General features: G+C 46.7%; 1 protein-coding gene across 5 annotated transcripts in view; it reads right to left on the bottom strand.

Annotated features, from left to right (window-relative positions):
- Positions 1 to 24,455, bottom strand: part of FANCL (FA complementation group L) — a 1,272,502-nt gene that overhangs the window by 659,230 nt on the left and 588,817 nt on the right. For all 5 annotated transcript variants that reach the window (XM_069608050.1, XM_069608049.1, XM_069608048.1 and 2 more), the window contains one exon: positions 18,656 to 18,752. In XM_069608050.1, the coding sequence (XP_069464151.1) occupies positions 18,656 to 18,752 (97 nt within the window). The remainder of the gene's footprint in view (positions 1 to 18,655; positions 18,753 to 24,455) is intronic.

Raw genomic sequence — 24,455 nt, 5'->3', positions numbered from 1 at the left:
AAAAACAAACTGTAATACTCTGCAGCTTCCACTAGATGTCGGCCTATGCACAGCATGTGATCTAAGCAGATTCCACAAGCCTCAGAATGAAGGCTTGCCTGGCCCAGCGTCAAGAGTCGGGACCGCCGAGAGCCTGGTTATCTACTTGAGGAGATAAAATGAATGTGAGAAGCAAGACGTGCTTCTGTTTGAGATGTAATGGAAAAACACTAGAAGTTCCAGGTTTTCTTCATTTAATAGTATTAAATACAACAAAGGAGCTCAAAACGTCATCTCTAGTCAAATGGTCACATGAAAATAGACTTTGGGGCGAGCTACACCGAGACCAGAAGATAAGGCTGTGCTCTCACTCCCTTTTATTCCCAGAGATGAGAGGCTATTGCAAGGCCGAGTTTAAACGACTAATTGACTGGCAGACAGCAGGAGTGTTGATGGATGTTGGGCTAATTGGGTGGGGAGGCATGACCAAGCTAACCCACATGCACCTGGGTTAACCAGCTTGCATGCTGCTAGCAAGTGGAATACTCCAGAAGGGTACAAGTGTGCCAACCAATTGTAGAGGGCCACGTAGCAAGGAGCCCTATAGTTTGAGAAGCCAATAGAACATCTTTTAGTCTGACATGGAAGATGACTTGCACTCGGGGTGGGCAAATTTGTCCCCGTGACCTTAAGAGATCCAATCACAGTCACGACCCCTATAGAAAGTATACTTCAATGTTCCTTTTAAGCCTATCACATCCCGAAGTAGGTTTTCTTATTGTGCCACATAGTACAATGTCACTTATGATGAGTTTTTATTATAAAGTTGTGTTTTTGTAGGTGGAATGTTTGAGACTGCTTGTGCAACGTCTGGTGGTGTCCGTTGTACTCCCCGTTTTAGACAATTGAAAATAAAACAGTTATGTTTTACCAAATTCCTGAATCGGACTGATTATTGATATACGAGTAAGATCAGCATCCCCATCCATCTTGGATACTGTTACTTCGTCTCAAAGGACCTTCATGGTCAACTCGTTTGCCACTGGCTCCTTCCCTCTACCCCTCAAGTACTCCCTTGTGCACCCTCTCCTTAAAAAGCCTTCTGCCGACCCCTCTTGCCCGGCTAACTATTGCCCTATCTCCATTAACCCCTTCCTGGGCAAACTCTTGGAGAAGCTGTTCATCTCCCAACTGATATACCACACTGAATCTGTTGGTTGTCTCCAAGAATACCAGCCTGGCCTCAGAGCAGCCAGAGGCACGGAAACTGCACTCCTGTTCCGTGAAGACTTGTTCTCAAATCTTGATTACAACTCTCTTTCCGTTCTCATCTTTCTTGATCTTTCCTCTTCCTTTGATACAGTCAATCATGCCACCCTTTAAATCGGCTCTGTGATACACTTGGCATCAGAGACCTGGTACTGGATTGGTTGACCACCTTCCTCTCTGACCGACCTTCCTAGGTTCAAATGCACCCTTTTCTCACCTCCATCATGCTCTCCACCTGCAGCGTCTCTCAGGGCTCTATCCTATTTAACATCTACCTTGCCCTTCTGGCCCACTTGATCTTCGCCTTCTCTCCTCACTCCAAGTGTTCTGCAGATGACACACAGTCCTCCTAAAAGCTTTCCTCTACTGCCTCCTCTTCTTCCCCTCTCATTCCTGACTGCCTGAATGCTATTCAGGCATGGTGTGCTGATAACAATTTGTGCCTTATTGCCAGTAAGCCTGAGCTCCTTCTGATTGGTACCAAACCTCCCCTCCTTCCCACCTACCCTCTGGCCACCCTCCATGAGGCTCTGCCCCTCTTAAGAGGCAAAAAACCTTTGTGTTATCTTCCACTCCTCTCTCTCCCCCTCTCTCCTCACATTGCAGACATTGCCAAGAAGGCCCACTTTCGGATGCACCTCCTCAGATGCATTCTCCCTTTCTTCACCTTTCCCCAGAAACTAATGTCTCAAGAGCTCTGGTCCTCTTGACTGGACTACTGCAACAGCCTCTCTCAACCTGCTTGTATCCTCCCTTCGCCCCCTTCAACTAATCCAGAATAGGACTGCAAGATGTATCCTTGATCTCAAACCCAGGGACCGCATCTCTCCAGTCCTAAAATCTCTCCAATGGCTCCCAGTTGCTGCGAGGGTCAAGTTCAAGACCCTCAGCATCAACCACAAGGCTTTCTGGGGCCTGGTACCAGACTACATCCAACTCTCTCCCCAAATACATCCCTGCTAGAGGCCTTCAGTCTTCTAGCTCCAACTCTCTGCAGAGCAGACGCTTTTCCAAGCAGAGAGTGGGGTAGACTCTCTTCCGCAGGAGCCTCCCTATGGAATGGCCTCCATGCCTCTCTCAGGCATGAGCCGGATCTCCTTAAGTTCTGGAAGCTCCTCAAGACCCTCCTTTTCTCTTCTTCCTTCCCTCTCCACCTCCGCTGCTAAAGCCCCTATCTGCCTCATTTGAATGGCTGCCTGGTTCTGAGTCCTACAGGGCACCAGGCCCTCCTCGCCCAGTCAACCCCGGTCCTCGCACTTAACATGTGGACCTTCACTTCCTGCACTCCCTGCATTGCCTGCCACTTGTCCACCTGGCCTCCCCTTAGCACTTGCCTAGCCCCTGGGCCCTCTCCACCCCTCCTACACCCCCCCAGCACTTGCACGCTCTCCACTCTGCCCTGCACTTCCCTTTCCATCCTTGCATCGTCGCATTCCTCTCCTAGCGGCACCCCTCTCTCCCCTTCTCTTCTTGTTACTGCACTTGCACGAGCCGAATGACACAAGGCGCGTTGTACACATTTCATTGCTTTGTGTTCTATATGGCTCATTTTACAGCTAAAGAATACTATGGTAGGGACTCTATTACTGGAGAGGTAATGGATTTGTCATTGGGGGCAGCGGGCAAACGTTCTGGAAAAGCATGTAGAGCAACTCCCGTTGGATAAGAGTGGTAATAATGAATGCCAGATTAGTATAGCTGGGCTGTTGGGATGTTCTAATAGAAGGCCTCAGTGGCCTGGGGGTGATCAGTGATAACAGCACGGATACCAAACCAGGTGCAGACTGCCTTAGACTATTACTACTGAAAACTAGGTCATTACTAAAGCAAACAGTAGAAGTTGCCTCATGTATTAGTAGTGAACTTGTAGATGTTTGTGTAGTTATTGAGACCTGGAGTCACAAGGCAGCTGGACCTACGCTGGTATTAGCCATTCCAGCAGGCTACAGTATGTTACAACAGAACAGAACTACAGGGAAAGGAGGAGGGTGGCATTTATTTTAAAATCGAATCATGTTCTCTGGGAAAGAATGCCCCTATCTAGTGAAGGTATTGAGTTTAATTATATTAATGTTCGGACCAATGTGGAAACCACTATTAATATTTTCTTGGTATATAGGCCCCCAACTCCTGATTTTGCAAGTCAATTGAGTAGCATGTTGCTGCCCATATTGAAAACCAAGGCAAGGATCCTCAGGGATTCTTATTGCCCAACCTTGGACTGATGGCTACACATAATAATGAAATACAGGATCGGACTGTCCTGCCTGCCTATGGTCCAGCCATTTTTTTTATACAATACAGGGTAATACTGGTAAACCAATCAAGCTCAAGACAGGAGAAAAAAGTGTAACGGCTAGAAATTTGAAAAAACGTACAGCTAAGGCACTAGAGACATGGTGTACAACTCTACCACAAAAAAGTATGCGTCTTACTACTGCCGATGAGATGGTAAGAGTATACAGGCAGTCGATTCAGGAAGCCTCCGATTCTCTGGCCTCACTGAGAACCAAGCAGGTAGTTGAGAAGAAAAGTAATGAGTGGTTCTCAGCTGGTCTACAAAAACTGAAATCTATAACAAAATAAACAGTTCTATGCATGGAAGGCTTTATAGGGCACTCATGAGAAGGAGATTTACAGGACTGCAGCCAAAGACTTTAAATTGGCAGTAATTGCAGCTAAAAAGAGGGTTTATAATGACGGGCTCAGAAAGGCACAGTCTAGTACTAGATAACATTTAAAGTACTTAAGGAGTTGGAAGAGCCATCCAAAGTTAAATCAGACATTACGATAAAAAATGTGGCATGGTGTATGTCGATCCAGGATGCCATGATGGGTAAAATAGATAAAAGAGAATATTAAAGTCAATAAAAAACCCTCTGTGTTACGTCAAGTAGTTCAATAGAAGACCCTATTCAGATAGCTGAGAATCAAGAACAGATGTTTAATTTTTAAACCCTTTACAGGAAGTGAATTGGCCACCATGATTGCCAATTGGAAGCCAACCAATTGCAAGGAGACCCATGATAATCAAAGAATGCGTCCCCCAGTTGATAGACACTCTGTAGATTTGTAAATACATCTTTTCAGAGAATCATGTGCCTGGAGCACTTAAGAATGTATCGATCACTCTCATGCTTAAAAAGACAGGTATGGCTCGGGGTCGAGCAGCCAAGCAAAATGGCTGCATAGTCTAGGAGCTCCAGCCCCATATAATTCTTTTTGTCAAATGTATCCTAACATATCCAAAGCTAGGATAATTTAAAGACCTCCGGTGCTGGCAGAGGGGATGTGGAGCTTGCGGACCATGCAAGGCTCTGATCCGCTGCCTGCAAGAGGGGTTCCAACTGACAGCTATGTATGCTACGAGGCTTAGCCGATCCGACCCTTACACCCCCCCAATGCCTCAGGATAATATACTGCCTACTACTCGAGAGCAGACTGAACTGCCACAGCGACTGGACCGTGCTGCTGGGTCCTGTGGTTGTCCGACCGCTGCTGCTCCTGGGCTGCTGCTCAGCCACCACTGTGTGGCCACCAGCGTATGGCTCTACGTGGCCAGTGCGGCCCGTTTTTGAAGTGGGCGAGGGTGACATTGCTCCGACTGAGGCACTGTGCAGGATAAGGAACCCGGTTTTCTCCCAGCTGGAGGAGGCACAGCTGGGTGCGGAGTGCCGCTGCTGAACTCCTTGTGCAGCGCCAGAACATTATGCTGAGTTTTCCCGCTGCCTGCTGGGCGGGCATCCCCCAGGCTCCATCCGAGTAACGGCCAGGAGTGTGGGCTTGTGCCTGTGGCGATATAGGACCCGCCGACTTGACGGATTGACTGGTGCTGGAAGTGCAGCACACAAACCAATGCTGCCTTCCAGCTCACATCAAGCTGAGGTACACATTTTGAGTATACGTTAAAGATCCTCATTGGGAGTCTGGGTGCTAATGAAGGACCTGCAACGATATACCACTGGTGCTTAAATGCCCCTGCTTCCCATATCATGTCCTGGATGCTCCCTACCTCTGTGCGCAGTCTGATATTGCGGTGCACACAATAGGCACCCTCTTGTTACCTGCCGTGCCCCTGTCGACGTGAGACTACAGCGACCTGATGTTGGACCGCAGCCCCATCTACACTCCAGTGACCCTGCAGCTCCCTGAATCAGTACCTGGCGAGGAACAGCCCTCAGCTTCCAATTCCACGAGGGACGACCACCTTTTGACAGCCATGCAAAATGGTTTTATGGCAGTAAATACAAAGCTTGATGACATCGTATCCACTATAGGTTCATTGAAATCCAAGCTTGAGAAGGAGGGAGCTCGCATAACGAAGGCAGAGACGAGAATTGATGAAACAGAGGACAAAGTGGGCAAGCATGACCGCCATATAGCGCAGCTTCAAGAGGTTCACAGGATACGCATAAGTGTGAGGACTTGGAGTCGCGCTCACAGCACAGTAACATTCGCATCATAGGGATCCCAGAAGCGGCCTGCAAAGGCTCGATGGAACACTGTGGAAAACCTCTTGAAATCACTGTTTGATCCAACAGAGTTATCACAGCAATTCCTGGTGCAGAGGGCACAATGTGTGCTGGCCCCTGTCCCCAAACCGGGAGCTCCCCACTGAACCACCTTGGCTAAGCTTCTCAATTACAGAGACAGAGACCTCATCCTGTGTCTGGCAAGAAAGAGTGCTAAAATATGAATCCTCTGATATTCACATATACCCAGCCTTCTCCGCCACGGTTCAGGCTAAACGCAAATCATATGACCCTGTTAAACTCCTACGCATATGACAGGTTCAATATGCACTATTGTATCAGGCTAAATTGCGCATTCAACATGGCGGATGCGCCCATTTCTTTGAGAACCTGGCGGAGGCAACGGCCTACATTGAGGCCTCCATTACCATACCGCTCCCGAGATGGATATCATGGACAATGATGATCAATACACCTGGAATGACGTCCTTCCCAGTTTGTAAAATATGAATAAAAAATATGAATATACAAATGTGTTGACCTGAGGCTGGCTTCAGATGTGCGGCCATCTGAAAATAGCATCTTCTGCTCACGGTGCTCTCCAGGGGATTTCCAAAGGCTTTATTGGTGTTTAGGGGTTCCATTGTCAGGTTGTGGTGATGATGTGGTGGTGGGATGGGATAGGAGGGTGTCAAGTTGGGGATGAATGACAAATAAAATGTTGCTCTGAAGGTTATACAAGTTATGTTTTAAAGATGTTAGCTACTTTATTGACAAACCGGAGTAGGCTGCTCCTCAATTACACAATACAGTTCTACCCTAAATTCATTCCACATGATACGGGCCCTCATTTGATACGAGCATGGTACTATAGATAATAAGATTTAATTTATGACGTGGAATATCTGCCTTAACCACCCTATTAAAATCACGGAAGGTAGTAGCATACATCAATCGTCAAGCCCCAAAAGTGGTGGTGATCCAGGAAACCCAAGCACAAGGGGAAAATGTATGAATGGATTGCCGCCAACTGGGGTCCTCAACGGTGCTATACCGACTACTCTTGGCAATCTACGGGTGTGTTGACACTGATACACTATTCAATCCCCTTTTAGGAGTCCAAACGCTGCATAGACCCACTAGGGAGTTATGTGATTCTGTGGGGGAACTTGGCTGTTGTAGACACAAAACAGGTAAATATATATGACCAAAATTTAGAAGACCCTGAATTTTATGGCCAGGTAGTGGGTATACTTTCTGGGGGAACTAGTACAGGAATCGTGTGGGGAGGCGACTTTAACTCAATCCTGGATTGTGTGCTTGATCGCACCAGAGCAACTCAACGTGAACTTACGAATGTGGGCCGTTGAGTTTTGCATATTATGGGATTGCAACCCTAGTGAATGCAAATATACATTCTACACATCAGTTCATGACGCTCACTCCAGGATTGACTACTGGTTGGTCTCGGCCACGTTAATGGAAAAGATACAAGATTGTGGGATTCTCCCTCGAACAATCTTGGATCATTCCCCCATCATATTGACTGTACAATGGGATGGGTCGGCCTTCCCACGTCCCTTGTGGCGCATACTCTCGGCATGCTAACGGGCCAGGTCTTTCTCGAGATACTCCGCAATGGAGTGGTAGATTCTTTCCATAGAAATTAGTGGACGGTGCAGCATCATCACACGGTCTGGGAGCCGTTCAAGGTTTGTGTTAGGGGTGAGGTAATCTCTATAACCTCGGGTACGCTTAGGGAGACTCGCCGAGAGTTAGGCAATGTGGAATAAGACCTCAGGAAGCTTGAGAAGGACTATGGTAACACGCAGGACCAAGTTCTATTAGGCCCATTAAATGGTAACCTAACAAGGTTTAGGGAACTGGCGGATAGAGAGAGAGGTGCGACTGATGCATTTACCTATTTAGGCACTATGATACAGGGAGGCAGACAGACCAGGTAGGTATCTTGGAAGCGAGGTTAGATCTGAAAGAGGCACGCAACACATTACAGAGATAAGGGGACCCTCTGGCAACCTCCTTACTGCCCCTAAGGCAATCAATGATGAATTCCATCAGTATTATGCATTTCTATATTCAAATTCGAACCAATGTATCGATGCAGAGTTAGAGGACTATCTGGCTGAGATACCACTTCTGGTGATATTGCATGAGGCGCTACTGGCACTGAGCCAACTACTGACTCTGGGCGAAATTACTGATGCTATCAATTCACTCCCTTCCGGCAATGCCCCCAGCTCTGATGGCTTAGGCGTCGAGTTCTATAAGGAGTTCTGGGATATCCTTACCCCCAAGTTGGTACAAATATGGGAGGAATCGCTCCAGATGGGTCGATTGCCCCCCTCTCTCTCAGAAGTGGTAATTACTGTCTTACTGCAGCCCAACAGACCGGCCACAGAGATGGCCTCCTATAGGCCCCTCTCCCTCATCAATTTGGATACTAAGATTTTCGCCAAATTACTTGCTTTCCCGTCTGCCAGGGTCCGTACTGGGGGTACACTTTCATCCCTATTCTTGTAGGGACGTGGTACAAGACAGGGCTGCCCGCTTTCATGATTGAACCTCTTGCTTGCATAATGTGACTCAAACACATTCAACGTGGTCTACACATGACTGGTCCGCCACAATTAATTTTACTCTATGCCAACGACACATTGCTGTATGTACGTGATCCGGCCCTAAATTTGGCTCCATTACTTGAGGAAATAAGCAAATTCTCCGTCCATTCAGGGTATCGTATTAATTAATCTAAATCGGAGCAGTTCCCATTGACGGATGTCACTCAAGCCCTGGCGGACCTGGCTGGGTTCAGGTGGGTTCCAGACAGATTTAAATATCTGGGCATAGTGGTATCTGGCACACATCGCTCCCTGCTAGCTGAAAATCAGGAGGTATATTTATCGACACTGGCAGACAAGTTGGGTTTATAGGCTAGACTCCCTGTCTCCTTGTATGGCAAGCTCTCTATACTGAAGATGATTGTGGTTCCTAAACTATTATATTACTTTTCCAACATCCCGGTCTGCCCGGATCGTGCCTTTTTCGTTAGGTTGTGGTCCTTGGTACGTGGTTATATATGGGGTCCTGGTGCCCCGCGGATGAAATGGGAGGGACTGACACGACCGTACGAACAGGGCGGCTTGCAAGTCCCTGATTTTGAATTATATTATGAAGTGGCACCGGCGCAATACGTCAGTTGCTGGTACCCCCCTCAAGTGATATGATATCATATGGCATTTGTAACGCGCCTATACACAAGTGTTTCAAGGCGCAACGAGGCAAGGGGGGGAAACAAGGGGAGACAGACAACGATCCTACTAGGCCAGGTGTCATTCAGATCGCGCAAGGGTAGAGGGGGAAGGGAGAAGTGCGGGGGGGGAGGGAGAGGGGAAAGTGCATTACAGGGTTAATAGCATACAGGAAGAAAAAAATCAAGGGCCAACTAGTGGCAGTGCGAGTAAGTGTAGATAAGTGCTGGGATGGGGGGGCTGTGGGATACAGACACAGTCCCGTAGTGCAGGGGGTGCCAGGGAGGCAGTGCAGGGGAGATTGGCTGGGCCAAGGACCGAGAACGGCGAGTGGCCCAGTTGCTGATTCAGTGCAGTTTCAATAACTTTAGCAGGGGAGAGGGGAGAGAAAGCGGAGGCGAAAAGGAAGGTTTTGAGGTGTTTCCGGAACCGGAGATGGTTCTCCTCAAGTTTCAGGGAGGCAGGAAGGCTGTTCCAGAGGGAGGCCCCTGCAACGGAGAGAGATCTGCCACCAACTCGTTGTTTGGAGAAGCGGCTGACCCTGAGGGAGTTGGAGGCGGATGGGCGAAGAGCTCGAGAAGGAAGATATTTAGGAAGAGAGAGTTGAAGGTATTTTGGCCCAAGGCCCCAAAAGGCCTTGTGGACAATGCAGAGGGTTTTGACCTCGATACTTGCAGTCACTGGAAGCCAGTGTAGCGATTTCAGTCTTGGAGAGATACGGTCCCTGGGCTTGAGGCCAAGGACAAGTCTCGCAGTCCTGTTCTAGATGAGTTGCAAAGGGCAGAGAGTAGAGGCAGGCAGATTTAGATAGAGGCTGTTACAGTAGTCAAGCTTCGAGAGAACCAGGGCTCTAGAGGCAGTGAGCTTCTGGGGGAAGGAGAGGAAAGGAAGGATACCTCTGAGGAGGTGTAGCTGGTAGTGTGACTTCTTAGAGATGTCAGATATGTGAGGAGAGAAGGAGAGTGTGGAGTCGAAGATGACACAGAGGTTTTTTGCCTTGCAGGTAGGAGCAGGAAGAGGGCCAAGAAAGGCCGGCCAGAGAGCTGCAGGGAAGGAGGGAGTGGGTGTGCCGATGAGTAGAATCTCAGTCTTACTGGCATTAAGGCAGAGGTCATTGGCGGCGCACCAGTCCTGGATAGCAGAAAGACAGTCAGAGATGAGGGAAGGAGAAGAAGAGGCCGAGGGTAGCCTGAAAATCTGGGCTAGCTGGGTATCATCCGCAAAGCACTGAAAGTAGGAGCAGAGAGCGGCGATGCGGTGGGCGAGAAGTGCCAGATACTGGTTGAAAAGCCAGGGGGAGAGGTTAGAACCCTGGGGACACCACAGGTAGAAAAAAAGATGTCAGAAAGGAAAGACCCAAGTTGGACCTGGGAGGGTCGATTGGAGAGGAAAGAGGTCAGCCACGCCAGAGTCTGACCCGTGATACCCAGGTTATCACGGAGACGGTTGAGCAGGATGGTATGGTTGACAGTATCAAAGGCAGAAGAGAGATCAAGCAAAATGAGAACACAAGGAATGTTAGAATCAAGGTTCAAGAGCAGGCCCTCACAGATGTTCAGGAGAGCAGTTTCCGTGCTTCTGGCAGCTCTGAAGCCAATCTGATGGTCATGAAGACTGCCAACAGATTCAGCATGAAGATTAAGCTGGGAGATCGCCAGTTTCTCCAGGAGCTTGCCCAGGAAGGGAGTGATCGAGATTGGACGGTAGTTAGCTGGGCAGGAGGGGTCGGAAGAGGGCTTCTTAAGAAGGGGGTGCACAAGGGAGTGCTTGAGAGGGGATGGGAAGACTCCAGCGGCGAAAGAATGATTGCAGAAGTCAGCAAGGGCAGGGCCCAAGGAGTCGATGTGGTCCTTGATAGTTTTGGAGGAACAGGGGTGGACCTGTGTTGACGAGACCTTCATAGATCGGACTTGTCTCGAAATCTCGTCAGCAGAAAAAAGGGGAAAGGCAGAGAAGGGGATAGGAGGGGTGGCTGCAGAAGGACCAGAGGGAGAGCAGGGAATAGAGGGGGGGAGGTCATAGGAGGAGAGTGAGGACAGGATGTCCTGAGTTTTTGAGATGAAGTGAGAGGCCAATGCTGAGCAGAGGGCCTGGGAGGGGACAGGAGAGGTAGAGACTGCAGCCAGCTCCTTGCAGATTTTAAAGAGTTTGGCCGAATTGTTAGATGCTGCGGGCTTAGTTTTGGGCTCCTTTCTTGGAGAGAACGGAGAGCCGGTATTGCCTTTTGAGCAGGCGACAGGCCAGTTTGTCAGAGGATGCACATGAAGCACGCCATTTCCTCTCTGCCACCCTGCACTTGCGTTTAAGGGTGACGAGATCCGAGTCATACCAGGAGTTACATTTGGCTTTGGGCTTCAGGCGGATTCTCATGACAGGGGCAAGGATGTCAAGAGTATCAGATATAGCAGAGTGGAGAGTGGAGAGGGCTGTGTCAGGGTGGGAGTCAGCCGAAGGGAGAGGAGGGGGGCGAGAAGGTGGCAGCAAAAGCCTCAACTGACACGCGCTTCATAGGTCGGATGACCAAGAAGGAAGGTGGCAATGATGAGAGTGGCTTTGCCTGTGGGGTAGGGAGGGTGAGGTGGGAGAATAGGAGAAAGTGATCACTCCAAGAGAGGAGTGGAGAGAGGGACAGAGAGGGAAAGGTCAGAGGAGATCATGGCATCAAGAGTGTGCCCTGCAGAGTGGGTCAGCCCAGACGGGAGGATAGAGAGTGAGAGAGAGTCGCAGAGGTCGCGAAAGAGTCCAGAGGGGGGACAGGAGGCATCCAGGTGGATGTTGATGTCTCCAAGAAGGAGGAGTTGAGTGGTTGAGGATAAGAGTGAGGAGGAGAGGTCCGCCCACTCAGAGGAAGGAGGAGATTTGACCAGGTGGCCGATAGATAGCCACGGTAAGGGAATGGCTAGGAGAGAGAGTCGGCAGACAAGACATTCAAAAGAGGAGTAGATCTGTGTGGGAGTAACAGTGGCAGGGATCCACTCAGGGAAGTTAAGGGCCACACCCCCATCCCCAACACGGTTGGGCCTGGCCATGGAGAGGATCTTGTCAGGTAAGAGTGTGTCAAAGCTGGTGACAGAGCTGGCCGTGAACCATGTCTCAGTGAGACCGAGCACGTCAAGGTCCAGTTCCTCTAGAAGGTGGCAGATATCAGAGGAGTGTTTGACAGCAGAGCGACAGTTAAGTGTGGCAATGTGGAGAAGGTTGCCATCTTTGAAGGACTTCCGGGGAGGGGTACAGATCAGAGGTACGCCCTGCGGAGGTGAGGAGGGAAAGAGAGAGGGGGCAGGGAGGGAGGGTGGAGGCAAGGTAGCCGAGGATAGAGGAGGGGGGACAGCAGTAGAGGAAAGGAAGTTGATGAGGCGCGGGAAGCGTCTATCAAAGAGGTGAAGGTTGGCCTGAGGGCCTTGGACCAAGACGGTTCCATTAGTATAGACATTAATGATGACCTTGGAGGAGTTGAAGGAGGCCAAGAGGACATCCCAACGGGTGCCACCATTAAAGGGAGAAGAGGAGAAAGGAGAGAGCACAGAGACCATATGAAGGGTCCATAGGTCAGGTGAAGGCACGAAAAAGAGGATGTCAGTGAGAGTTTCCTTGGAGGAGGCACTGATGTAGGTGTCAGCGATAGGGAGGCCTGGGTTGGAGACCAGGATGTCCTTTTTAAACTTTTTCCTACCAGAGTTAGTGAGGAGAGCAGGATAGTCAATGGAGAAGCAGTTTGAAAAGATCGGTGAGATAGAGAGCACCATGGAATAGAAGGGAGTGGTGGGGGAGACAGGACAAGCGCAAGCGGACAGGAAGAAAGTGGCAAGCCCTAGTTTACCACAAGTTCCGAACACAAGTGAACACTGCGGAGAGGCCACCTAAGTTTGAAAATCCTGCGAGGGGAGAAAAACCCCTGATACATGTGGCCCTGGAGGGGTATAGGGCCTCCCCATCGAGCCTGAAAAACGTCATTCTTGCCAACCAGCATGCGGACACATGTACATTTGACCCGGTCCGAACGACAGTGAATGCATGAGCTAGGTTATTTAGGAGACTGAGTTTCTACCCCCTACTATGGAGCGATCCTGCTGTGGAACTGCCCAGGCCTCCCCCCAGCATATGACAAGGATATTCAGAATTCATGGGATCCTGACGGAATATGGACGCTACACAATCTGTTCCCGGATGGTTCTTTTGTCACCTACGCAGCCTTTACTGAAAAACTAGAAAGAAATCCAACCAAAACACTGCAATATTATAGGATGAGAGCAGCAGCTAGGAAGCCGTGGCCCTCTTTTCCCGTGGAGCCCATTGAGTGAGAGCTGTTGGGGACTGTGGTTTCTGGCAGGGACTCGAGAGGAATGGTGTCCAGACTAAACAGGGCAAGTCGGGGATCCCAGACATATACACGAGGGGCTAAGAAAAAATGTGAATTAGGCTTAAACAGCCCGATTGAAGACGACAGATGGCTCCACGGGTGCCGACTTACTAAGGAGGTAACCCTAAATGCCAGGGACAGGTTGATACAATTCAAAATACTGAACCGGCTACACTACGCCCCCATGCAAATTGCCCGGTTCTCTCCTGAGGCGAATGGAAAGTGCGTAAAATTTGGCATTGATTTAGCTGATTTTATACACATGTACTCGAGCTGCCCACGGGTTACCCAGTTCTGGAAAATAATAGCTAGGGTACTACACAATATCACTGGCACACCTCCATCGCTCTCACCCCCGAAATAGTTCCCCCGAAATAGTCATTTGGTGACATTGGCAAGGTGCCGGTTAAAATACGTCGACTGTTTAATCTGGGATGTCTGATCGCTAAGAAATGTATATTGCATGGTTGGAAATCAAAAGCAGCCCCTGACAGATGTATGGCTTAAAGAACTGTCCTACGCGAACGAGAACAAGGAGAGATATGTCTCCATTGTGGCACCCAGCTGCAGAACTAAGGACATATGGGAACCTTTCTGGGAATAACTACGGAAAATAGATCCAGCCCGGTAATTGCGACGAGTAATAACACCCATAACTTCTCATATCTGTTGTACATGGCCTGTTAATTTGTCCGTCACTGCTTTACTTCAATTTGAAAATTCTTGAATGCATGTGTGTTTTGGAGGTTGTAAGTCTGCAACTGCACAAAATAAAGTAAAAAAAAAAAAAGACAGGTCTTTCATCAGAAACCGCTGCAAACTATCAACCCATCACAAATGTACCGTTCTTGTTGAAAATTCTGGACTGGGGTGCATATATGCAACTTTCCATATTTCTGAACGTACATGACATTTTTTATACGTGGCAGTCAGGGCTTAGGCAGGGCCATGGAACAGAAATGGGTTTTCTGGATTTATATTCAAGGTTGCTGCAGTACATGCACATGGGACAGGCTGTGATACTTATGTTATTGGACTTGTCAGTCACCTTTGACCTGGTGGATCATGGTCAACTCATCACCAGATTAAAGGATATAGCATGTTTCTCCGATAATGCGGCCCTCTGGATTGCAATGTAAATGTAGAGTATGGATTGAGGTGGCGGAAGCCCTTCCTGTATTCAGCAAGTTTGGCGTACCACAGGGAGCATGCTTATCTCCCTCTCTATGCAACATTTTCACAGTCTCATTTTTTAATACATTGGAAAAACACACTATAGGGTTCATGAATTCTGCATACAATACACAATGTGTCATCCTATTGTCAGGTCTACATGAGGAGGATGAAAAACTAAACAATAAGACCTATGAGACCTATGGGATCATCCACACGGTTGATGGTAATAGGCCCCAGTAACAAAATAAAGACGTTAGGTGAAAAATACAATCAGTTCATAGTAGCGGGCTGTAATATTGAAACTAAGAAGAATATAAGGCCCCTAGGCATTGTCTTAGACCAGAACTTAAATATGAAAGTGCAAATAAACATTTTGATGTCATCCACTGCATATCACATTAAATTGTTAGCTCAACTCCTACCCTACATCTTCCAAACTAATTGTGAGACTGTAGCTAGGGCAATCATGGGGTCAAAGATTGACTATTGCAGATGCTTACTAGCAGGTATTGCAAAGGTGGATACCGCCCGGCTTCAAACACTGCAAAATAGTATGGTCAGGATCTTTGTTGTCCTGAAAAAGAGACCAGGTGTCCGATGCCAGGCGCAAATTGCACTGGCTACCAGTTGAACCTAGGATCCATTTTCGGATGCTAATCATCACGCATAAGTGTCTCAAATGGAATGGCACTCGTTACCCGGCAGAGGCCTTTGTAACAAAAAAATAAATAAAAACAATGTCAGGACCCTGAGGTCAAACAACATAAATCAATTACAAATTCAAAAGTGTAATCTTACTCAGGTTATGAGATGTGCTTTTTTGTGGCTGCGCCTGTGGCATGGAATGATATCTCACCTCATCTTAGAGATATTGAGTCGATGGCGACGTTTAGGAAAAATATCAATATGGTCCTCTTTAAATAGGGCTCCTGTTTGATATTGTTAACTTTTGTTTACCCGACTCATTTGTTTGTTTTGGTGTTTTCGCGCCCTCACGTCTCTGGGTTTAATGGAGCACTATACAAATTAATAAAGTAAAGACCTAGTAGGACCGTTATTGTTATTTGTCCACCCTGTCCCTACCCAGCCCCCCCTATTTGTCTTGTGGCGCCTCAAAACATCATTTGCTGTATTCATGCTTTATAAATATCCAATAAATAAATCAACTTGTTCAAGGCTTCCTCCTTTCTTGGGTATCAGAAAAGAACGAGAATACCAGCCCGATTCACTCTCTTCGGATGGGACCTCTTCCACTGCACCCTTTAAAAGCAAGGCTTTCAGTTCCTTCTGGAGCACCTGCTACAGCTTCTGGGGTCGATGGTCTATCTGGAGGTCTTTTTAAGAATGGCAGACAATATCCCCATCTGACGAGATGCAAGGCCCAGGCATCTGAGGTTATTTCCTTCTAGCTGTCCCAGTGCTTGGAGATCCAAGCAGTAAAATGCATGGAGAGAACTCAAAGTGGCTTAACAGGCCCCTGTTAAAGTCTGTTGGGTCTTAGAGGCCCTTCTGCCGTGTTCAGGATGCTAGAAACGTCTATGGCCCTGCTTGGCCTGCGGAAGTTGTGCTTTCGTTCCAAAGGGAACGTACCGCCTGCAGCCCCTACTTCCAGAGGAGAAGCTGAAGGACTGTCTTGCAGGCTGTTAGACTGCAAGCCCTAAAGACTTTGCAGGCAGTTTGGAATCTTTGACTTTTTCTAAGGATTTGTCAGTTTTTGGCCGAAACAGGTGCTCGCTGTCAAATGCCATGTACAAGACCTTGGCCTAAAATTTGGGTGACAAAATCTGAGCTGTGGCGGTATGCTGCCCTCCTTGGCACTCTGGATGTTCCCATGCAATCAGCGGTGTCAGGACCTAACTAAAGATCCTGGTAAGCCACCTCCTTTCCATCATTTATCATGTCTAAAAACCCATCTGTCACCTCCTGATCTGCCGCCTCGGCTATTCTTCACCATAGCACATGAGTATATTTAACAAAAGCACAGGTGGTGTTAATATCCTTTCGAGCCATGCTCCAACGCAAACATTTTCTTTGCTAAAGCATCTGTCTTCTTTGACTCTCTGTCCGTAGGCAAGTTGGAGGTGGATGTAGCTGGCCGTGAGCTCACAGAAGTACAGTGAGATGAAAGGAAGGGCAAATTCCCCCATAGCTGGTTTGTACTTTGTGGTCAGCTCGGCATCCAATGGGGTCAGACATGGGCACATTGAAGGGCACTGCTCTCTCTGAATGAGGGCTCTTGTCCAATATGTCCCTGACCTTATAGGTCACTAATGACTTGGCTGGGGTACGTAGGTCCTAAGCCAGATTCATCCTTTCCACTGTCTATATGTACCGGGCAATCGTGTATTCATATAGGGATGGTCAGGTGAGTTGTCAAGCCCACTTGCCTAGTGCAGACCTTCAGCCAAGGCCAGTAAGTCGGCCTGTTCATTGAAGAAGTCGGCTTCCCTAACTCCCTCGTCTCTCATCGTCTCCAATCCAAAAGGGTCCGGTCCTCTTCTTCATCGAATATCAACCACATGGAAATGAAAAAATTCTGATCTCAACTCTGGGACATATATTCAATTGAGTGCAGGCACCAATATTGATGAAATTGTCCCGATGAGGCATCTCTGTGCCAACGACCCGAGAGCAATCAGCGGCGCTGTCGACTTCGTAAGCATTGAGGGCATGGCACCTGTTGGGTCCAGAGGTTCCGGGGCCAAGGTGGCCTCAACTCAGGGCTTGGACTGCCTGCGGCAATGAGGCAGTGCGGTGGAGCACAAGCTTGTCTGAGTCAGACCTAGTTTTCATCCAGCTATTGATCCATTGGTTTAGCCGCATCATGTTCTTACATTATCTTCCAAATCTTCCAGCAGTGCCCCCCTTTCTCTGCCTGTAGTACTACTCAGTCTTCAATCTTTACGGATCTGTGTGATATTTCCGAAAATAAAATACTGAATCCCAAAATACTGATTTGTTTTCTTTCAATCCATTTCACTGCATATATATATATGGCCCCCCGCAGCCCTCACCTATACCCCTCTACATTTTGAATTAAGTTTACACCCCCCCCCCCCAACATATTTATGCACTGAAACGTGTCATCCGAAATATGGAATTTTGTGATTGAGCATTATTTGCTGCGAAATTATGGGTTGATCACAATCTTTACTAACCCTCAAGAACAACCGTGACCATTCAAAATGTGGTGCTCCCTTCCCCCTTTCAAGGGTGCCTAAATTGCGAGATTGATTGAGTCCACATTTACAACCGGTGGGTCAGGTTCCCAGATTGCATCGCTATTCAGGATTGGTTCATCCAACTGGCCCACCTCCTCACCATGTGTTCGGTCTTCCCTGAGGATCAGTCTGAGGTGTAGCATATTCCAATTCTTGCTGCTTTTCTGATTTGCATTACGAGTCACTGAGTGAGAAAGGCATCTGCGGTTGACAAGTCAGCTCTCCCCTTTATGTGTCAAATCCAGGTATACTTCTTATAAGACGCAAAGTCTCTCTGCGATCAGCTTTGCTTCCTAAGCATAGTTGTTTGTCCGTAAGCGTCCTGTGATCTGTATTGCAGTCCCCGAAACATTGTAATCCGAGGCAGGTCCTTGGTCTTGGCCTGTGAGAAGCCACTCACCAGTATTGAGGACTTGATGTTTTCCCGCATAGTTGTACTTGGAGCTCTGGGGTGATCACAGTTTTTTTTAGGCCAACTCACTCACCCCTGTCTTCAGTTCAAGTAAGGAAACCACCTTGCTTTCCACTTCAGTCTTACATTCCACCATGAAAGCCGACAACCAGGGCATCCTCCATGAAAGGTGGTTGAGAGACTCTTACTGGCTGGTTTCCCTTGGGTCGCAAATTTCCTCAACCCCCCTCCTGACACCTCTGCAATATGACTCCATCACACACTATACTCTGATATTATTACACTGCATTGCAACATTAGGATGGTGCACAGCGCTTCCAATCTATCCAATTCCAAAAAAACCTACAATGTAAGCACACGTTCTATAAAATATTGACTTTATATATGCATTATTATATTGCTGAGAAAAAAGATTTGGGTGCTTTGATGAAAAACAATGTAAAGATGAGTAAAACAATCATTTTGTTGTGTACTGTTAAACTTTAAAATCTGCTCACCTTTGTTTTGAACTTCAGAGTAATGAGATGTTTTCGACCCGCAGTATCGTCTGCTTTTAGCTTTATGGTACTGAACTCAGTATCTACGTAGACCAGTCTGGAGTGGGAGGAAAAAAACATCTCATTCAGAGCATTAGAGAGAATTACAATTTGAAAGATGTGCCAGGTTGCTATTAATCTGGTACACATTAATCAGCAGGTCAGCATGCCAGCCTTTTCTGCTGCCACAGATTTACTGCTGTTAATACACCAGTCAGCTGCTTAATGCAGCCATATATCTCTGGAAATTTACAGTGTGTGTTAAGGCTCATGCTGTGGTCAGTGAGCATTTTGTTTCAGTTTCCCATCTCTGGGACCTTTGCCACTCCTGTCAGTCTGTACTTATGTACAAATCCAACTTCCCGTCAAACTCCTCCATCCGTTTGTGCAGCTCGATAGCATACAACACTTTTGCAATTCACATTTCCCTTCAATGAAGTCCACCTTCGTCACAAACTATCCTGCCGCAGAAAATTCTGATATTTGGTTTCTATATTTTCATTAAAAAACATTGCCATTGTAAAACCCGTTTGACATGCTAAATGCCTGATATTTTCAAAATAAGGCAAATTACATTTTAATGTAATTCATTCATCAGCTAAACCATTTAATTACACCCAAATCCAAAGATACATTTATTGAGGACAGAGATCACACCATGCTTGGCAGAATTCGACAGAGGAGTTTAAAAAAATAAAGTGTATTAAATGTCCCAGTTTCATGCAGGTTACTACAAAAGAACACCATTGGGAGTGTGGCGGCTATTTTAGAAAAATAAAATGTTACATTTAAGACAGCACCCAGTAGAGCACAGTGGAGAACACAATTTGATTTTTTGTTTGGGCTATTAGGTGGCGATGAAATCGCTACCTTTAAAGCCAAAACTATTGTCATTAACATAAGAGCTTCAAATATGGGCTTTGAATGAGAGTCTGTAATGCTTCCCCAAAAGGAGATGATATCCGAGGAGGGATACATAGTTGTAATCCCACCCATTCGCTGCCCCTACGCAATGTAATCCTTATTGCTAATCCCACCCATTGCTGCCCATCTCGGAACTCTTTGATTTTGTGTGAGCTCTTCCATGGAGGCAGCCATCTTGGATGACTGTCTCTAAGGAAGCGCTTTAGAAACAAGCCAGCCATTTTTGAATGGTAAATATACCATGTATTTCAAATATATGTAAAATATGATTTCACAAAAACACTAATTAATGTTAATTTTCAAATATACGTGAGATAAGATTTCACAAGAACACTAATGTAAAAAAATGGATTAACCCTCTTTTAAATTTATACAAATATTTCTTGCATTTCTTTTCTTTTTACATGCATACATGCTGATGTAAAACTGCACATTTGTTTTCCACTGGCAGGCTTGTTAATTTTGTTTATCCAGCCCGAAGAAAATCACAGTGGATACCAGGAACCTGTGGCGCACGATCAGAAGCATCACGGAGAAAGGACCTGCAGAGCTGCAGGAGCACTGTCCAGCATCCCCCTGCTCACATGGAAGATGAGACGCAGCAGCGCCCGAGTGATGGCACAAGGGCACCGGCCTCATGTTCAGGATGAACACCCACTTTCTGTTCCCTGGCAGTAAAATAAACACAATATTAATGATCGCATTGGCTTTTGTCGCATGCCTTGAGCAGCTCCATGCTTAGCAAGTGTAGGGAAGGCATGGTATCACAAGTATGACACTGACACAATGGATACAGTTTGTAAAACCTTTATTGAAAATGTTGGGGTCAGAGAAACTCCTAATTTGCCCTATAACTAAGATGGGAGTAGTCTCGATTATCAAACAATAATCAAAACAGTCATAGTGGAGTCAGTCAAATCAAAATAGCCTATGCTAACAAAAACCTCTTGTAGAAAAAGTGTAAAATGAGAAATGTATGCAAAAGAAAAAAATCAGTGTTCAAAAGAATAAAGGTAGTTGAACCAGCTCTCCTCCTTACGTTAGACCTCACATAGTAAGGCTGTCCCTGTACGCAGGATGACACACTCAGGCTTGGTTTCTAACACTCTAAGCAGTTCCAAACCATGGATTGAGCCGCAACTGGCCTTCTACGTTAAAGTCTTTTTCTTGACTTTCCAAAATTGTATTTCTAAAGTAAAGTTCAGAAAGGTCCCCCTCTGCTGGACTCAGACTTTACAGCACGCAATTCACGTAGGACCCCTCTGCCGGGCTCAGACCTTTCACGTCACAGTTCAACACAAACTTGCCGGGGCTCCCTTCCCCAAGCTTATTGTACTTTGGGTCTCCTTCAATCTGGCTCAGACCCCCTTCGGATGTCGAAGACTTTTGAATGTGCGTGGCTCGCATTACTGATCACTGGAGGACTACTTCAACTCAAAGTTCATGCTTACTCTCACTTCAAACAATATACCTTTCAAAGAGATTTTCGAACGGGCTACTTCCTTTCGCCAGACCACTTACTTATTATCGCTGATCTTACAGCTGCCTTTTACTTCAAAGTTTATTCACAGGTCGGCCTTTCTTTGCATTTCATCACAACATTATATCACATGTGTGTGCAGCCTTCACTTGTGATATAATGTTGCTACTTCATTCGCTTTTCCACAAACCGGTCTCTCGGGTCGTTTGCCAACTCACCGGCTGTGTCGACTGTGTGCGCTTCTTTCTTGTTTTGCTATTTTCAATTCACGAGTCAAGGTTAGCACCACAGGCTTGGCCTCGCCTCCCCAACTCTACCGTTCACCCGGGAGGGTCACTGGCGTCCTTGAAAGATAATGCGATCTTCACTTGCGGGATCTGGCCTTCTCCATGTGTTTTACAGTCTGTAGGAGGCAATTACCTCCAGTAGGGAACCCTTGGGGGTTTCAGCCCGCTGCTCTCATCCCTTGGTCTGTTGCTCTGCCCCAGTGGGTGTGTCTTTGACCCGGAAGTTCTGCTTGTACTTGTGATTCCGCCTTGCTTAGAGTGTATCTTTAGGTGTGCCTTTTTATTTATGTCAATTCAGCTGGTATCCGGTGTATGCACTCAGGATAAAGTGGCTGACTTTGCCTGACACGATTAATGGGACATGTCCAGTACGATGTGAGAGTTATAGTCTGGTTACTCTGTCACACTCTTCTTCGGCCCAGTGTTTGTGTAAAAAGGGGAGGGGTGAGTTGGGACTGCACAAAAGCCAAAGAAATAGGATGGGCAGATGAACAGAAAAGGGGGAGAATACCATGTCACACCATCGGCTGTCTCACCCCCAAAGACCCCTCTCACAGGTGATCCTCCCAAAGTGGTCCACCCTGTTAAGGATTTCAATCAGGTGACGCACACCTTAGTCTCGGCTTAGTATGCAGCGCGCGACTGGAATGCTTATGTTTATATATTAGATTCGATATTGAGATGGTACACCACTCATATCATACCGCCTTTTCAAATACCCCGGGTCACAATGGACCATGAACGAGGCTGGTTGGTAAAATATAATATTTATTTATTTAAAAATCAAAGAAATCGTACAATATTTAATATGGGGCACCAATCGCCAATGGGGTGATAATGACAATAGGAATGTAAGCAATGCACTGAGTTTTAACCTTCTATTGACACATCAACAAAACACCAAGGAATAGGAACCCTTTTTGACTTTAGGAAAGATAGCACTTGAGTTAGAATTTCTCCCTGCAATGTTCCCTCCACCCACAAATAATCAATTCTGAGTGGATCAACAGAAGCAGCAGGTAATCAGGAATGACAAATGGAAAACAGAATTGAAATCCGATCTTCCCTCCCCAAACAAGAGAGAACAACAGATTTCAAACCCTGGCACTGCTAAAAATGACACTCGGAAATGGATGAATAGAATAATGAACGTGTGAAAAAACCTTGAAACAAATACAATTCTTCACTAAAGCAACAATGTAAAGGTGCAAACAATCACAAGCAATGGATTAGCACAAGCATACAGTTCGAAAATGAGTGGCAGGGTTTTAAAACATGTTGCAGCAAAAATCACATTGCAAACTTTGCAATTCCCGCTTGAAATTACTAAAACTGTTTTTAATAAAAATGGGTGAAACATTGTAAATCGTTTTTATTGGGGTGTAGCTATAGAGCATAGGTACAATATGGAAGTGAAATTAGGTCTCTAGCTGGTAAATTGAGTGAGTTATGCAAGATCTAGAAAGGCGCCAATGGAGTAAAATGGAGCAGTGAAAAAGGAAAAGAAATCAGTTTTAACGAGAACAGTTTTACTCTACACTAGAGAATTCAGGCTAGACTACCAAAGAGGGACACAGTAAGGTCCAGGGCTTATTCGTAAATTCAAACCTAGCTCCCGAGCGCCTGCCCTGGCGGAACCAGTCCGATCACTCGAAATAGGATTAATAGCTTAGGATTTCACAAGACAAAATTACTACAGAGATGGCACGAGCACAAGAAATCAAAGACAGGGTGGCAAGAATGATTGTGACAGTTTTAACAAGGTATAAGGATAGGGTGGCAAAGACAAAATAGGCTATGGGTTTAGGTGTGGTGGCAATTAATACTCACAGTCCACTTTTTAGTTTTTGGATTCTGGACAGTCAGCGTTTGGTCACCACACGGATCTGGTCTAATAAAGGACAGCCGGACAAAATCAGCGGGACAGGATCAGCTGGGCATGGACTGGTTACCGGGTAGCACTTCTGGACTGGTAATTCTGGTCACGGGATAATATAGGCCATCAGGGTAGCAGGATGGCAGCAGCATGCAGTGAGTGGCAGCAAGCCAATCTGGAACAGGATGCCAAAAGTACCACAGTTTCCCCTTGTGGGTTTGTTTATATTGTAGGCCTTGCTGGGAATGGGATCAGCACTGCTTGGGTGCTGCAGTGGGCCCTGGAGTAGGATCAGCAATGCTTGGCCTTGTAGTTGAAGTCTAGATCTGGAAGATGACGGGGACAGGAACGCAGCACAGGAAATCAGGAAGAGTGTGTGTCTACCTTCCTTGGGGAAGTTTCATGGCTGGCAACTGGAATGACTGGTTTATCTGAGAGCTTGCAAATCCAGCCCATGTGTTTTAAACCCTTTAATTTCTTATTTTGGATCCTGAATTAAAACAACTTGCGAAAGAAGATAGCCTATGTGTGTATTATCACCACTAACATAATCCCTTTACATTGCTAAGTAAGCAGGCTTTCATTAACAATTTATTTTTAAACAAGCCAATTTTTTTCTTTAGTCAGCAAAGCCCATTTTTCCACATGTGTTAAAACTGCTAGCATTTCTTTCTTTAAATTTGGTTTGGCAGCTCCCTCAGATGCACACACTGTCTTTGCAGCTGTAGTCATTTCCTTGAATGCAGGAGTTTTATCTAAAGTATAGATACATTTACACTTGACCTGGCTCAGAGAGTGTTATGCTTGCGCTAAAACATGGCGCTGATGCGCAGTGCATTCTGGGAGCGCTGGGAGCCATGATGGATATTTACTTTATGCTGCAGTGAAAAGCTGCACTCATTTTGCTGAGAGCTAGATTCACGATGCTGAAGTCAAGGACATTCTGCTGGGAAAGCTAACTTTGTTATGTCTTATTATGAGCTGTGGGACCTTTTTCCGTGGTGCTTGTTTTTAGAGGAGGGAGACACTTTGCTCCTTGAGGTTACTGTCAGTTGACCCAGATGGCAACCAACGGCTGCTCATCAATGCGCAAGTGCGTTGCCAGAAGGTTCGAGAAATTGCCACCCCTTTTTGAAGTGTGCATATGTGCGGAACCCCTGAGCGGTCAGGTGAGACTTCAGCCAGAGGGGGGAC

This window comes from Ambystoma mexicanum, chromosome 4q (assembly GCF_040938575.1).
Source record: "Ambystoma mexicanum isolate Mex_15411 chromosome 4q, UKY_AmexF1_1, whole genome shotgun sequence".
Taxonomy (NCBI): Eukaryota; Metazoa; Chordata; class Amphibia; order Caudata; family Ambystomatidae; genus Ambystoma; species Ambystoma mexicanum.
The sequence above is the reverse complement of the archived record's forward strand: the minus strand, read 5'-3'. Positions and strand labels throughout refer to the sequence as shown.